This window comes from Rattus norvegicus, chromosome 16, assembly GCF_036323735.1.
Source record: "Rattus norvegicus strain BN/NHsdMcwi chromosome 16, GRCr8, whole genome shotgun sequence".
Lineage (NCBI taxonomy): Eukaryota > Metazoa > Chordata > Mammalia > Rodentia > Muridae > Rattus > Rattus norvegicus.
This window is the reverse complement of record NC_086034.1, coordinates 7,227,044-7,243,962: the sequence shown is the minus strand read 5'-3', so window position 1 is coordinate 7,243,962 and position 16,919 is coordinate 7,227,044. Positions and strand designations below refer to the sequence as shown.

The 16,919-nt window shown below is 50.9% G+C and overlaps 1 protein-coding gene and 1 long non-coding RNA gene across 6 annotated transcripts in view; both read right to left on the bottom strand.

The window, feature by feature from the left end:
* Positions 1-10,439, bottom strand: part of Galnt15 (polypeptide N-acetylgalactosaminyltransferase 15) — a 39,767-nt gene extending 29,328 nt beyond the window's left edge. For 2 of the 5 annotated variants that reach the window (XM_063275917.1, XM_063275916.1), the window contains exon 1: positions 9,190-10,439. In XM_063275917.1, coding sequence (XP_063131987.1) covers positions 9,190-9,836 — 647 coding nt within the window. In that variant the 5' untranslated portion in view covers positions 9,837-10,439. Of the gene's footprint in view, positions 1-8,430; positions 8,511-9,189 lie in introns of all 5 variants that reach the window. The other 3 variants (XM_039094909.1, XM_039094908.2, XM_039094906.2) reach the window with 3 other exon arrangements.
* Positions 10,440-11,381: 942 nt separating this feature from the next.
* Positions 11,382-16,411, bottom strand: LOC134482453 (uncharacterized). The gene is made up of 2 exons (XR_010058563.1): positions 12,469-16,411; positions 11,382-11,911 (listed from the first exon to the last, which is right to left on the bottom strand). It is a non-coding gene; the product is annotated as an uncharacterized LOC134482453 (long non-coding RNA).
* Between the last annotated feature and the right edge of the window lie 508 nt (positions 16,412-16,919).

Here is a 16,919-nt window from a genome sequence, read left to right as displayed (position 1 = left end):
GTGTGTGTTTGTGGTGTGTGTGTGTGTTTGTGGTGTATGTGCTGTGTGTGGATGTGTGTGTGCGTGTGTACGAACGAGTGTGTGTGTGTTTGTGGTGTGTGTAGTGTGTGTGTATGTCTGTCTGTGGTGTGTGTGTGCGTGCGCCTGTGTGTGTGTGTCTGTGTGTCTGTGGTGTGTGTGGTGTGTGTACATGTGTTTATGGTGTATGTGTGTATGCGCCTGTGTGTGTGTGTGTTCGTTGTGTATGTTTGTGGTGTGTGTGTGTCTGTGTGTCTGTGTGTGTGTCTGTGTGTGTGTGTGTGCACGTGTGCATGTGTGTGAGACTTGTCAGTGCTGTGTTGAGCTCACGTAGGTAAGTGCTCTACCACTGGGCTACATCTCTAGCCCTTATTTACTTATTTACTTAGATAGGTGGTACTGTGTAGCTCAGGTTAGTCTTGAAGCCTCAGCCTCTCCATTGCTGGGACCACAGTGGATCGCCACAGTTGTTGAAAACCGTTATCTTTAATCACTGGTCTGAGGACAGACACTGTCTTAGGGTTTTTCTCCAGGGCAGGGGTGTGGCCTGATGCAAAGGGACAGTCCCCATTCTGAGAAGCAGTCGAAGCACCATCACTGTCTGGTCATACTCCAGGATCCCAGGAGCCAGGTTCTAGTCCTCTTCACCCACCCTGCCCCTGCCACTCCAGCCTCTCCCCATCGCCTCCTGCTGTGAACTTGGCAGACACACTTGGATGGTGGCTCCGAAGAGTCTGAGTCACCGCGTTGTACCAGATGGAGCGCTAGCCTGTCCCATGTGTGTACATCGCCTGGCCAGGTAGGAAGCTGCCTGTCAGTTCTCTAAAGCTTCACTGGCATTACTGCTCCCAGCACACCACAGGGGGTCCATACAGTGCCCTTCTTATCTTATCTCTTGCCCTGAGCCCTTGCCAGTCCCCCCACCTCATGTACCCAGAACTCTTTGGGGTGGGGCTAGGGCTGGTGTTGCTCATCTTCTTACCTGTAACAGCTGCTAAATAAGAGCTTTTCAGGGGCTGGGGAGATGGCTCTGTAGTTGAGAGCACTTGCTGCTAATGCAGAGGACCCAGGTCTGGTTCCCAGCACCCACAGACAGTGCATGACCATCCTTAACCTCAGTTCCAGAGGATCTGAAGCCCTCTTCTGACCTCCTTGGGCATGTACCAGGCACATATATGGTGCACATAAATACACATAGGCAAAACACACATCAAATAAATTAAATAATAAATAATAAATAAATAATAAATAAATATGAAAAAAGGGTTTGTTCAAAGAATGGAGGAAGACTCTGCTCTTGGTCTTAACGAGTATTCAGGACAGCTGTGTTCTCAGGAGCACACAGCACTAACTTACAGGAATCATTACCATAAAGTCAACTTCTATCATGAGGAGAAAATCCTAATTTTGTACCTTGCCTGTAGGTAATTGCTGGAAATAGTGACTTCCACACAAGGCCTGGGGATGCTAGGGCCAGGACATGGCTGGAGAGAAACCCTTAGGACAGTGGGCACAGGTACATGGGAAGGGCGGAATCATTAGAGGAGGTCACCACTGCCACATGCACCACTGCCACCTGCACCACTGCCACATGCACCGCTGTCACCTGCACAACTGCCACCTGCACTGCTGCCACCTGCACCACTGCCACCTGCACCACTGCCACCTGCACCGCTGCCACCTGCACCGCTGCCACCTGCACCGCTGCCACCTGCACCGCTGCCACCTGCACCGCTGCCACCTGCACCACTGACACCTGTACCACTGTCACCTGCACCGCTGCCACCTGCACCATTGCCACCTGCCATCTTCCATCAGCACACACATTCTCAGGGCAGTAGCGCCCTCTCTGAAGGACTCCATGAGATCCCTTGTTACCTCTGACCCTGAATCCTTGGTCTGGATCACAGATGGGCATGAGTCATTGAGTCATGGTTCTGAATCCTGACCAGAGGCCCAAGAAGTTCCCCAAAGCACTAGCTCTAACTGTCAGGGCTAGCCTTCCCTGAACAGCATTCAAACAAACCTTCCAGATGTTTGCCTGAAGAGTTTGTTCTTCAGAAGTTCAGAGAGGGTCAGCCACTGAGAGAAGGCCACAGATGAAGCCGGATACTCCGGGAGATTAGCTCAGAGCTCTCTGATGCTAGTGGGCACCAGAGTCAATAGGATCTTGTTAGACACATGGGCACCCTGAGCATGTCTGCATGGGGCTTGAAAGCTTGCATTCCAAGCAAATTCCTGGGTGATGTGGAAGGCTGGGCCACAGCTTAATTGCAGTAGCAGGACAGTAGCAGGCCAAATGACGGAGCAGAACATAGGACAGGAGCCAGAATGCCTGTTCTGGGGGTGTCAGAAAAGCCTTGGCGATGGGTTGGGAGTCCCTCACATGAGCCTGTTCTCCAATCTTACCACCCCTCAAGCCCTCACTGTAAGTCTAAGCCAGTCCCTTAAGCAAGGTGAGTGCCTCTGTCCTTATTCGATTAAGAAGACCTTGTGAATGTTTTTGGCTGCTCACATATTAAAGTGAACCAGAAGTCAAGTTCCTGTCAATCCTGTTGATCTGGTAGGAGACTCTTTATTTTTCACAACATTAGAAAAAAATTGTATGTCCTGATGAAGTCACTGGGCGCCAGGTTGTGCACTGAAAGATAGCAGAGGCTAGCCCGTGTCAGTGCTGTTCACATGCCTCATGTTTGCCCACCGCAGAGGCAGTTTCCAGGTTCCAGTGGCTGATGAAAATGTTTCAGGTAACTGGAGGGTCAACCTATGAAGTGGCGCCCCCTGACTGTCAAGGGTGGAGCGGTACGAGAGAACACGGCACCCCAGTGAGTCATGTTGCATGGTAGACTGTGAGAGCAGACTTGGCCATATTCAATTATACACTATGTATGGGTGGAAACAATCTGAAGGTTCTGAATGGGAAAGGTAATCAAACTAAAAACTGGAGAGTTAAATTCAGCTGCGAGCCTCAGAAACAACTTACTGTAAAATCCCTGTTGTGGCAATGACCCTGACCTCTGAGCAGGCATACCAGCTGTGCTTCAGGCCTTCCTGGGGAAGACTCACTAGCCGTCCTGTCCACCGCCATTGGGGCACTCACTCATGATTGCTGTGCTCAAGGGCGGTGGCGATCCCCATGCTCCCCCTGTCTTTTCAACTGGCTTACCGTGTATCTCTAAAAATAATTGTAGGTAGAAATTAGGTCTATGTCCAAAAGGATAAAAGTATTTGAGTAAGTTTGAGGCATGGCTAAGCATTCAGACTCCTCACTTTGCCCTAATTACAAAATAGTGGAACAAGTAAATATGAGACAAAATAGAACACAGTAAAAAGATTCACCTACCTGGCCAGGTGAGCCTCTGAGCACAGGAAGGCCTGGATACTCTGCCCTAACTGGAGTGTGTGCATGGCTAGCATTCAGTGGTACCCTCCATGTGCTTTAGACCTCTCCACCTAGGCTCTCACTGTGACAATAACCTTACCCATAGCAGCCCTCCATTTAACATTGGAAGAGTTTAAACTCAGATACTGAGAATGCACATTTAAGTACACTTTCATCAGCATTTTTAAAAGCTGCTGGTAAGCATGCATAATTTTAGTGCATTTCTAAACAGTGACCTCGGATCATATGAGTATGTGTCAGAAAAGATTGTGAATTAAGTTGATAGAAGTCTAGTCTCTGCCTGGCTTTTTATTGACTGATGAAAAATAGTCTAAAGAAGTGTGTGTGAGAGAGAGAGAGAGAAAGAGAGTTTGTGTGTGTATGTGTGTGTGAGAGAGTTTGTGTGTTTGTGTGTGTGTGAGAGAGAGATTGTGTGTGTGTGTTTGTGTGTGTGAGAGAGTTTGTGTGTTTGTGTGTGAGAGAGAGATTGTGTGTGTGTTTGTGTGTGTGAGTTTGTGTGTGTGAGATTTGTGTGTGTGAAAGAGAGTGTGTGTTTGTGTGTGAGTTTGTGTGTGTGTGAGAGAGAGTTTGTGTGTGTGTGAATTTGTGTGTGTGTGTGTGAATTTGTGTGTGTGTGTGAGAGAGAGCATGTGTGTGCGTGTGCATTTGTGTGTATGTATGCAAATGTGCATACAGGTGCCTGTGAAGGTCAGACAAGGGCATTGGATCCTCTGGATCTGGATTTATAGGCAGCTGTGAACTAAACGGCATGGGAGCTGGGATCCAAACTCAGCTGTTTGCAAAAGCAGCATGGGCTCTAATCACTGAGTGGTCTCTCCAGCTCCCCATATTCCCCACCCCCAGTACTGAGGATGGAGTCTTGGATCTCGCACGTGCTAGGCCAGCTTCCTTGCACTGAGCTATGTCCAAGCATCATTCATTCATGAGTGTAAATGCCGCAGGGAACATTTAAATAGAGATTACCCCCAGCCCCCACTGGTCTGAGTGGGGCCTCGGAGTCTGCAGTGTTGGTGCTGTAGGTCTGTGGATCCCGCTTGGGTGGGGCCGGGTAACTAACGTGGTATAAATTCTCCTCCTTAGGAATTGAAGGGAGTCGCATGCAGGCTGACTCCTCTACTCAGATCCCCAAGGCCAGCTGGAGTTGGTGTACAGAGCAAGCCCTCCTCCCCCCACTGTCACCCTTAAGTTCTTTGGACCTGTGGGTTATACTAAACAGTGTCTGCCACAACCATGTGGCACCGGGAGGGATCAGAGGAAACGTCCCCTATGACCACACCACATAGGCCTCAAGGGCCAGAAGCATGGTGTTTGCTGCTTGTGTTCAGGACACGGCCGTCTAGGCCCAGATGCAAACTTCACTGTGTGACAATGTTTCCGTGGGAATGGGGACGCTGGGTCCCTCCCTAGTCCTGCTTTTCCTCTCCCTCGGCTTCTCAGATTGCTCTCTGACTAATGGACGGACGCCCTGTCAGCCATGGCTCCACTGACTCTCACAAGTCAGGCTGTTGAACTCACAAGGGGTGGGGCCGAGAGTCATCAGGTCAGTCACTGCCTGGCATCTCAGGGAATGGTCTGGACCCTGTGGATTATGGCGCTACTCTCTGCTAGGCAACACAGCTTCCTCCAAAGCGCTTCCCTTCCCCTCTCTGATCCTAGCTCAGGAGAAGAGACCCCTCCCCAGCTGTCCACTGGTTCTCAAGGCTGGGCACCACCTTGTGCAATTAGTTCTCAGCCTGGCTGCTGCAAGGGCCCATTTCACTCTCATGGATCACAGGTGGGCATGGAGACCACCTGTGTTTAAACACACGCGGTAGGCGACCTGGGCCTGCACATACTTGGGACTCGCTGGTGCAGTCCCTGGCGACTGCAAGTAGAGGCAGCAAGCAGATGTAGCCTCTCAGGCTGCAGCCCAGACCTCCTGCATGCAGCTCTGCCTGTTAACACACTACTGCATGCTCACACGCGTGTTGAAGGTCCAGGTTTCCTGCTCTGGCTATCCTGGCCTAGAGAGTCAACTTCGAACAGGGTTCCCGTAGCATCTTGAGAGCATCTGTAGTTCCTGGGAACCTGTACTTCAAACAAGCCTTCTGGGTGCTTGGATGACACAATATGTATTAAGATGGGCACTTTGTATGTTGCATCTAGCCCCCCAGTGTCCTGGGATGAGACATCGGACAGCTTCAGAACCTCAGCACTACTGAGAATTCTGTAGTAGGCATCCACCAATGTGCTCTCAGGGCTTGGGAGGTGGCCAGCTTTGAAACAATGTGTTACATGTTTGCAGTCTAGGTGACTTGCCCAGGTCTGGGCTGGAAACCAACAGACTTGGAGTGTATCATAATGGGTAAGAGCTCGACTTTGGCATCAAACAGGCTGTAGGGTGGCATGGCGCCAGTCCCTTCCCCCTTCTACACCTTACCCTTCCTCATTCATAAAATGAAACCTACCAAACAGATCTGTGAAGCAGACTAAGGAAGCAAAAACCACTTATTGGGGGGAGTCCCTAATACGTATTGTATGCTTACTAAAAGCTCACTGGAGCCTTGCCTCTTCATTTGGAGACGTTTGTTCTGAGATGGGGTCTCATTGTGTAGCTCAGGCTGTCCTTAAACTAACAATTCTCCTGCCCATCCTCCAGGTGCTGGAGTCCCGGGCATGAACCATCACGTCTGGCCCCAGAGACTGTCCTTGGCTTCTTTTACTCTGGTATATTTCTCTATTTCAGTCTTTGACCATCGGTAACTCCATTGAAAGTTCTCTATGCAAACTGATCTCCAGCTGAGATTCTAGCTGGAACCTAGCCAGGGGACCGACACAAACCAGGGTAGTGGTGTGGTCTGGGTGAAGGCCAGGAGGGCTTGCTTGGGTTAGGAGTCAAGGAGGAGCTTGAATGAAGCTGGGAGGCTGGAGGAGTGTGGGGCAGAGGACACCAGAGGCAGAGGTCTCCCAGCCCTGGTAGGAAAGCTCAGGACTCCACAGAACATACAGATGCTTACTAATGTGGCATCTCTTGTTTTTCCACCCAGTAGAATGGGATAGGGGGCGGGGGCCACTGCCACCTTGGGCAGAGGTTGTACCTGGCTTTGCAGGGCCCTGGTTCTGATAGCAGGTGTGAGCTCCGGTTGCATCGACCGCACTCACTGCTAGCGGCCAGCAGAGGGCGCTGTCCACCTCTACATTAGAGCTGGTAACAGTGAGACTCCCAGGATGGAGAGCCCAAGTACGTGCAAAGAGGTTTCTTGAGGACCAGATAGATGCCTTTCAGTATGAAAATGGAGCAGGTCCCAGACAACTGAGATGCACTGGTTACCATGCAGGGAAGAAACAGCCCACCATATATGTACATATCCAAGCTTGTTTACATCAAACACACCTAGTATATCTGTACCTCCAATTCCCGGTGCACACATGCACATCACACCACAAGTATATACACGTGAAACACACTTGCACACAAGCACACAACCATTGCAAGAAACATTTATAACACATGTATTACACAATACAACCCATAGAGCACACACATGCCCCATAGAACATAAAAAATAAATACTGTATCATAATGATACATGCAGGCACAGTAGTACATGTACATGTCACGCCAAACACTCAACATGGACCATATATATACACATTATAGTCCTACATGCCATAAATAGTACACTTACACCTGTGCACAGCAATCACCCCACAAAATGCACCCAGTCTGTACTGTACACATGTACTACATAATACATGCATAACACATGCACTACATAATACATGCATAACACATGCACTACATAATACATGCATAACATATGCACAGGTGTCTTACATACAATGCACTTACAGCGCGTGTACAACACGCTCAATGCTTATAACACATGTAATATATACACTGGCACCATACACACAAAGGCCCATAATACATATGAAACACTGTCCCAGCGCAAGACATAAAAACAAGACAAACACGTAAGACACACACAGTTCCACACAATACATGCCCCAATACACAGTAGATACACTCTATATGCACTGTACACATCCACAGCATGTATACACACATGACATCATATCAATATAGCTTACATGTGTGTCTATCTCACCACACACATGACCTGCAGATACCAAACCTCAAACTATCATACACATGTACTGCACACCACACACCCCCATTTAGTATACACAGCATAACGTACACTCAACGCACAGCGCACGCACAGGTCATATGTGCACAAGCACAAGTGTGAATATGCGGGGTGCTTTTTGGAGACACGGTCACACACACACATCCCCAAAGCCAGAGCCAATGTTTCTTGTTTACGGAATGGAGATGTTCACTCTTGCCCTCAGCCAGTGAAAGCAAGCATGGAGCGAACTGCTAAGCTGTTCCCTCATCCAGCGGCCATTTCTGTATGGGGTGGTGTGTGCTGGATGCTGGGACACGCAGTGCCCAATGGCTCTTGACAGATTCAACGTAGCAGGGGGAGCAGGCACTGCAGAAATGAACACACTCACAGCCATGTAGTGTCTGTTCTACAAGGTGCTGTGAGTTCAAAGAGAGCCTGAAACCAGAGTAGGGTCGGAGTTTCCTAGGCAGAACTTTTAAAGCCAAGGTGTGGAGTCAGCATAGCAGAGCTGGGACGATGGGCAGGTGGGTCTTCCAGGGCACACAACCTAAGACGGTGCTCCCAGGAGATCTGTACACCCGAGTGGCTCAGCAGTCGGGCTGAGAGCGGTCAGGGTTCCAAAGAGTCCCAGCCCTGCTCCCAGCTATCCCACATGTGTCATTTTGCTTCCAGGGGGAGAAGATCTGTTTGCTTTCCAGAAAGCTCAATGGGCTGTGGAAAGAGCCATGGCTACTAAGGGCAGGACCCTAGACCACTCTAGCTACCCAGACACATTGCTTCTGGGTGAGCAGGCAATCTTTTGTCTGTCTCTGTGGTTATCCATGGCGGAAGGGGGCCAGGGACTAGAGAATGAGCCACCGTCTCCCTGGGCACAAATCTGCATGTCATACACACCTCACAGCTTGCCTCCTGGGGTGGGGTGAGCTGTAGGCAGTAAAGCACAGGAACTCTCAGGCATTGGAACGGCTCCTTTCCTGGAGGGATGGAGGAGAGTAGCAGACAGTGGCACTTAAATGCCTGAATTAAACTCCTCCGTTGGCACTTGTTAGTTGTATGTCAGTGGGCAAGCCCCGGGGCCTCTCTGTGCCTTACTTACAACTGTACAAACCAGGCGTGAGGCTAAGGCTAGCACAGTGCAAGAGGACTTTGCTAGGGCTTAGGGAAGCTCTTGGATTAAAACCAGGCACATGACAAGAAGAACATGCATTTCTTGTGATTTCTGCAGCTGCTCCTTCGACCCCAGCTACAGGTAAACACTAATAATAAACCAACGTGAAGATTGTGCTGGAGTCAGCAAGACAGACAGGAGGTGCCTCGAAGCTTCTGTTCCCATCTCACGATTAGAGCCGTGTGACCTAGGGGGACTAACGGCAGGACTGGGAAGACAATGAGTGAGCGAGACCTTCTCTCTCGTGGGACTTGTTAGCAGCAGATCGGTGACTCTGGGGCCTCTGACTGAGCAGGTCTGAGATGGGATTTGAGAATCTCCAATTCAGGTACTTCGTCAGCAAGGCCGATATCTGGCCCCAGGGACCATGTCTTAAGGAGCGCTGTCTCAAGGATGGGGGAGGCAGACTGCAGAGTCTCGCCTGGGACTTTCCTACCACTGAGTCACACACAGACCAGAGAAGGGATCGCAGGGTCCTTACTTACAGCGGGTGCCGTGCCTCAGGCAGGACTCTCCTCAGGGGCAGGCGGGCACTGAGTGGCTTGTTGAGGCCATCTGGGTCCAGGCCAAGTGGGGTCAGTGCCTCTTCTTCTGATTCCTCCCCATCCTCCTCTGTCCTCCAATCCCTCTCAGAGGCTTCCTCATCCGGCCTCCTGCTCATGTGTTTGATGAGCTGGTAGCTGCCGTGTCTCCTGCCCTGACTCTGATTCCTCCTAGCTCTGGGCGAGGCCACGACCACCAGCAATTGATCCTCCTGCAGGGAGATGAAGGGTGGCAGGCCGTCCAAGAAACTGTATTCCTCACCCTCACCCTCACCCTCAGCCTCCAGAACCCACTCCTGAGAGTCCCCAAAGTCCAGGCGATACCCCATGTCAGGGCTGTGTTTGCTGGCCTGGGCTGTGACAGCCTGGTGCAGGGTGGGCGGGGGAGGATGCAGCATGATCACCATCATCAGGACACATCCTAGAGTCAGAAAGAGTAGGAGGAACTGAAGCCTGGAATGTCCATTCCTGGGTCGCTTCCTCAAGAGCATGTCGCAGCCACCAGCCTGAAGCAACAGGTCCTGATCAAGTTTGCTTCTTCCTTGTGCTCCAGGTAGCTTCAAGGTTGTAACTGAACCTGGGCTGTTCATTCCAGCCAAAAGGTTTTGTGCCAGTCACCTGCTCCTTTTACCCCACCAGACATTTACTGACAGCGTTGGGAAGACCGGCTGCCCCCTGGAATCAGAAAACCACCGGAGCCTGGGGTCCTGGGTCCTCTCTGAGTATTAGGTGTCTTCTGAGAAGGGTCTCTGGCTGTTGTCTCTCCTCTTACCCTGTTCTTGTCCATCTTGCTCTGGTGATTAGCCTCATGCTCTTTCCCCCTCTGCCTGAGTGCAGGTTCTACGGACTGTCTGGGGTGAGTTGCTGAGGGGTTCAGTCAAGTCAAGATGACAGACATCCTCCTTTGGATGCCTTGAGTCAGGTCAGAGCAACAGATGTAAAGCCAGCAGGCGCTGTCCGGGTTTCCTGTCACACATACTTCCAGCTCTGCAGGAGCCCTCTGCCAGACACAACGGGGGAGCCAAGCGTGCTTCTCGCTCCTGGTCCTAATGCCCTGGCTTCCCCAAGCTTTCCACAGCCACACAGCGTCACCCCAAGAGCCTGTCCAAAACAGCACCCTCCCAGGAGATCAGGCTTGAACACCATTCATAGGGAGGGCATCTCTCCCCACCCAGAAGAGCAGGAAGGAGAATTCCCTCCTGGTTCAGACAGGCTGCCAAGGTGACGCAGATGCCAGGAGCCAGCTGTCTGTCAGCACCTTCAATCTCCCTAGGCAATCTGCCCGGCTATGTTGTGCTCCTTCCTGGGGCCCACTAGCCTTTCCTTTCTAAAAGCGAGGAGGAGCGGAGGGAGCCCTTGTGAGTCTGGCTCCCTGACTCCCACAGCACCTGAGGGTGGATGAAGGAGAGGCATACTTCAAGCTCTTCTGGGTCTTCAAACTCTATTTAGCTCCTATACACATAGTGAGCAGCTGCAGTGTGTGTCCCCAAACTGTCCCCTGGACCAGGAGTAGAACAGAGAATGAAGTCAAGCTGGGACCTCCCAGTGCTGACATGACAATGAGGGAGATGGGGAGATGGTCTGTTGGTGTCTGCAGGTCAGACTATGTCAAAAGCCAAGGGGAGTGGACGGGAGGGCTGGGGGGGGGGGTCAGTGAGGCAGAGATGGGAGCTGGGGAATATGGGCTGGAGACGAAAAATCAGTCTGAAGTGGCACTGTTTTCCCTAGAAGAGCCAGCATCTGTGTAATGGGGAGAGCCAGGCAGAACGAATAACAAAGGCGGCAAGATTCTGAAAGGAGTTGGTCTGGTCTATGGAACAGAAGAGCAGAGCAGGCCAAGTGCTCTCTGTGCTAGAGCCATGACAGGAGAGGAAGCACAAAGGGAGGTAGGGAGGGCATGGTTGGAGCCAGGCAAAAGGAGACACAACAGGAGGCAGAGCATGGTGGGAGGTAGATTAATGAGAATTAAGGCATGCTGGGAGATGGAGCATGATGGGAAGTGGTGTGCAGTCAGAGGCAGGACAATGGGAGGGAGAATAGAAGAGCAATGGGAGTGAAGGAAAGTGGACATGGAACACGGTTGTGTGACAGACACATGTCCCCAGAAAAGGAACCCACAGCAGACCAAAGTCCAGTTTGGTGCGTCGATGACTTTTAATTGGGGTTACTAACGGGGGTATCGGTCAGGGGTTACAGGAGGAGGGGGGGGTGCCAAAAAGCACCATCACTGTAAAGCGCGCCCACCACGGGTGGTAGCGCATGAAAACTGTGACCCTGAGCTCTCTGCACAATCCGCAGTCAGCTGAGAGGTCCAGTGAATCTCTGAAGCTCTGCTGCTAAGTCTCCTTCTCAGGGGAGAGGTCTCTGAGAATCTTCGAGTTTCCACTTCCTAGACGTGTACCCCTTTGTACAGCTCCCGAGCCTTTCCTTCCCTCGCTGTAGAATGTTTCAGTTTATAAGGAGGAGTGGAGCATGATGGGAGGTAGAGCATCATGGGAGTTGAAGCCCCATGGAGGCGGAGCAGGGTGGAAAGTGGAGCGACGGGAGGCGGATCACTCACTACCGGAGATGACAAAGCAGGGGTGGCGAATGATGGAGAACGTCTTGGTAGGGCAGGGACAGCACCTTGGCTTTCCCTCTGAGTGGCACGAGCGCCTTTGGAGACCTGTGGGCAGAAGAGAAACCTCTGACTTGGGTTTTAACTGAATCCCTCCATCTGTTGGGTCGAGATTACAAAGGACAGAAGCCGAGAAGCAGATCACTGGTGAAGCTCAGAGTGAGACCAGCGGAGACGGTGAGAGCTGAGCAGCGGCAGACGGACTTTAGAAAGAACTTACAGTGTGCGCTGATAAAGCTGGCGTGCAGGGGAGAGGAAGGTCATGGAAGGATTCCGTGAGAAGCCATAAGACTGAGGTCACTGGGGTTGGGGATTTAGCTCAGTGGTAGAGCGCTTGCCTAGCAAGCGCAAGGCCCTGGGTTCGGTCCCCAGCTCCGGAAAAAAAAAAAAAAAAAAAAAAGACTGAGGTCACCATGCCTGAGTGAGGAAGGTGGGGAGGAGCAGGTGGAAGGAGGTGAATAGCAATGGGTTATTTGGGGACATGTGACGTTGGCAAGGTAAGGTAATAGCCAAGGAAAGCTAAAGCACTGGCTGTGGGATATATGCCCACTCCGTTTCCTGGGCGGTAGCAGACAGGCCTGGATCACAGCCCTGTTGCTGCTTACCCAGCCACACGCACTGCTGATTGAGTCTGGGATCTGAGATCAAACACTCAGAGCAGGTGCAGACAACAGGGAGAAGGGGATTGTTGTAGTTTCATATCTGTTCCTGTAACAAAATACTCAATAGGGGAGAAGGGGGTTTATTTAAATTTACAGTTCCGGGTTACAGTCCATCATGATGGAGAAGTCAAGGAGAGAACTTCAAATAGTCATGGCACATCCAGTCAAGAAGAAATAAATAAATATACACATGCTGGCTTGCCTGTGCTAAGTTAGATTTGCTTACAAAGCTCAGTACCCCCTGAATAGGGAATAGTGCTACCCACTGTGGACTGGTTCTTCCAACATCAATTAATTAAGACAACCTCCCACAGACATTACCCAGGTCAACTCAACATAGACAGTCCCTCACTGAGATTCTCTCTTCTGATGATCAGGTAAAGTCAAGTTGACAATTAAGATTGATCATTCCCAGGAGAACGCTGGGTGATCTTGATGAAGGCTAGTTGACCACTGCTGTGAGCTGCATTTCTATTGGTGGATGTGGGAGTGATGTGGGTGATACTGCCACTGGGGAATTCTTGGAGTGAATGTGATCATTATTTTCTGCTTTGATTTTGATCTTAGAATGTGAGCTTTAAGTTTTCAAGTAGAAATGTTTCTACTTTTGACTCAGCCGGTTCTCTGTCTCTGTCTTTCTCTCCCTCCCTCTCTCCCTCTCTCTGACACAACAGGGTGTATGTAGATGTCCCCTCAACAGCCCAGTGCTGACATAGTGCCCAGACCTCAGAATGGAGGGTTTGATCTTGGTCTCCACATTTCCAATCTCAGACTGTCGGGAGTTGGGTGGGATCAGGGAAGCTCGTATGAGATATGTTGAGGTTAACAAGATTGTTGTCACCAAAGGTTCCAAAATGGAAAGCTCAGAGGGCGGTGTCACCATCATCTGGACAGAACTTTCTTTTGCCTACTCCTCTCCTGCGTTGCTCACTTGAAACTCTAAATTAACCTTCCCAGTCCAGGCCTTTATCTGCTTCTTAGCCAAACTGCTAGGTGGTCTCTTTCCTCAGAAATCCACTCATGTGTCCCACTATCTCACCTCAGTGTGAATTATATACCGAGCTCCCCTCTTTCCTACATCCCCGAGCCCCTCCGCTCATGCACAGCACTTTCCAGCCTCTGCTCTGCTCTCTTTGGGGATAGAGCTCCTCTCAACACCGGAGAAGTCAAACATTCAAATCTCTGGAATGTTTGATGTTCTTACCCACCTGTATAAGATGTATACTCATCAAAGACAGTGGGGCTAGTTTCTGACTTTTTTTTTTCAATGACCAAACCTATGGAAAAATTGCTCAATGGGAATTTGGAGAATGAATGTGGAGACAGCTGTATGGCCCTTATGATCTGGGTGATATGGTGTCTCAGCATCTTCGCCCACTCTGTGATTGGGATCAGCTTGGTATGATTCCATGCAGCCCATCCGTAATCATGGAGTGACATGTTAAGGCTGGATTCCTAGGTTTTCCAAAATAGACAGTAAACTCAGGAAATGCTTTACCGCTCCACACTGCAGTGGGTGCTCAGGGCTGCAATAGTGTCTGCCGCTGAGGCGCTAAGTCACCCTACCCCAGGCTCAGATCTCTCTAAGTGCCTGAGACACTGATTTAATGGATCCCCGAGGGCTCTTCCAAGGCTCGCTGCAGTGTTGAAGGGGTCCCAGGGCCTAGGCTTCTCAGTACCACGCTAGATTCGAGGGAACAGGAAACTCTGAATCCCAGGCTCAATGCTCTGCCTGCCCCTGACGACTGGCTCAGAGGGCGTCACTCCATTGCCCTCACAAGCCTCCTCCTGGCCTGGCTCTCCTTTCATCTCCAGACTCCAGCAATCCGTACTCCTGGCCTTGGCCAGGTTCTTTCATAGCCAGAGTCTTCCTTTTAGAGGCCTCTTAAAGTAGCAACAAGCATCCCCTCCTTCCCTGTCCACCATAATTAAAACCAACAAAGCTCTGGATTCCACAAAAAGCCGTCTCGCCATCTGTTCCTCCTGACCCCACACACAGTGACTCACTGGGGTTCCTCATGGCCCAGTGCCTCAGTGCGGCCCTGCCTGAGCTCTCTGGGGCACTAGGGCCTGAATCTTGGTCCCCACCCCTTCCCTACATCGTCTGATGGGAGTTCAGCATCTGTCTTCTCCTCTCTTTTTTCCTAAGAAGGCTTGGGTCTTGTCCTCAGAGATCTTACCTCTTCCTCCAGATCTGGGATGGGACATTCACGGGGAAACAGATCAGATAAAATGGTGTCAGGAGTTTCTAGTTCAATATGAGGTGTCTTTACAGAGGGGATAGTTGGGGAAGAGACAGGGCATGGGGAGAAATCATGTGAGATGAAGACTAAGACCAAAGTGAGGCATCCTTCTGTAACCAAGAGAGTCAGATGGCCACCCTGGCCCCAGAGGCCAGGGTGACATGCAGGAGACTCTCAGGTCCCAGAGGCCAGGGTGACGTGCAGCAGACTCTCGGGCCCTTCTCAGACTTTTGGTTTCACCACTGGGGAACAGCATCTGTTTAAGTTCCCAAGCCTGTGGGGCTTTGTCTCAGCAACTGTTAGAAGCAGATTCTTCCTTTTGAGCAGCCCCACTCTCCACCCTCCTTGTGAGACACTGGCCAAGCCTAGTGGACTGTCCATCTAATAGCTGCTGACATTCACTGCTGGTGTTGTAGAATGCGGTCCTTCAAGCAAACAGCTGTCATTTTATTGGACCACAGAAAAGACGCGTGTGGAGGGCTTTTGATATTTACCTGAGATTCTAGCCCTTCCTCCCAAGCATTTCTATACAGTTCTGCCTTAATTGCATGCGACTTCTGGGGCTAGAGGTACTAGACTATATAGGCTAGGGAGGGCTAAAGGAGAGGGGGCTCCATCTATGTGGTTATGGAGAAGTCATCACTCACACTGGGTGAAACCTTTTCACTGCAGTTGCTTTAGGCTCAGCGACATGGCGGCTAGCACCGCCCACCTGCTGCTAGCACCGCCCACCTGCTGCTGGCACCTCCCACTCCATTTGTCATTGGGACCTTAGGAGGAGGGGATAGAGGATCTTTATGTCTCTCTAGGGAAGGGATTCTTGAAACAACCAGCCAGCCCACTGAACAGCTGAGAATAAAGCTGCCTTCCAGGTCTTCCATTTGCAGGGTGGACTCTTGGGAAGGACAGATGGATACTCAGTGGGGTTACCTGCAGGTTGCTGACTCTACCAAACAGAGCCCCATGAAGGCAGAGTAAATTCATGTGAACTCCTGTTGCTTCTTCTGACGGTTGGAAAGGCATCCTGGAGAAGCTGAGGCATGTGGCCATGGAGCTAGACACAGGCCCATGCCTGTGAGAGAAGAGTGCTGGAGGAACAGCCAGGAAGACAGAGCGTCCACAGTCCTGCCAGCCACTGCTTCCTGCCCTAAGGCGCATCAGCAGATCAGTGACACGTGTGAGCTACTAGGGTCTCCTCTGCCCACCTGCATCTGAGGGTCTCCTGTATTTTACCTCAAAGGCTGGCAGACCTCTCTTACTACTAGGATGCCTGAGTATCTATGTTTTGATTCATCCCAGGTCAAGTGGTGGAATCTGTTGGTTAGAAGTCCAAAGCTCGGGGTTGGGGATTTAGCTCAGTGGTAGAGTGCTTGCCTAGCAAGCACAAGGCCCTGGGTTCGGTCCCCAGCTCTGGAAAAAAAAGAAAAGAAAAAAAAAAGTTTACAAAAGAAGTCCAAAGCTCCCTGTCACCCCCAGTGCAGCTTTTTGCAGTGACGTTTATGACTGTCTTGGCCAGTGTGACAGACTGGGCTTGCCTACACAAGAACCACCGAGCCTTTCCCGGAACAGACTTACCTTGCATTTGCACCCAGAATGAGGAAGCAGAGAGAGAAATTTGATGCTTGGCCCAGTTTCACCTTTTAATCTGCCTGAGACCCCCATGGAGTAGCGTGCCCTGCTCAGTCTAGAAGCTCCCTCCCAGATATCCCGAGCTCTGTCTTCTAGGTGATTCTTGGTCCTATTTACCATCAGTTTTAACTACCATGATGGCAGAGGGAGTGAGCGCCCCAGACCCAGGCACTTACAAAGTCCAGGGTGTGCGGGGAAACCAGAGCAGATACAAGGGGGGAAATAAAGATTAGTAGATGTCTTTAAAACCACCCCCTCCTGAGCCACCCCCTTCTGCTGATGCTACGGTATTCAGTTTTGGGGGAAGGCAGCCAGGTTAATTTATTGGTTATGGGCTGGTGACTGTATCAGGAGAGTCAAACCCAGGGTAGAAAGCAAGGGGGTTGTGTGTGAGTTTCTTCAGCCCTAGGGGTCACTCTAAATGGCTCTCCCAATCTGTGGTCCCTGCCTGCTTATACCCACCGACCTGATTCCTTGACCCAGAGTGGCCTCAGGGCTTCTGTCCCCACCAGGACTGTTTTC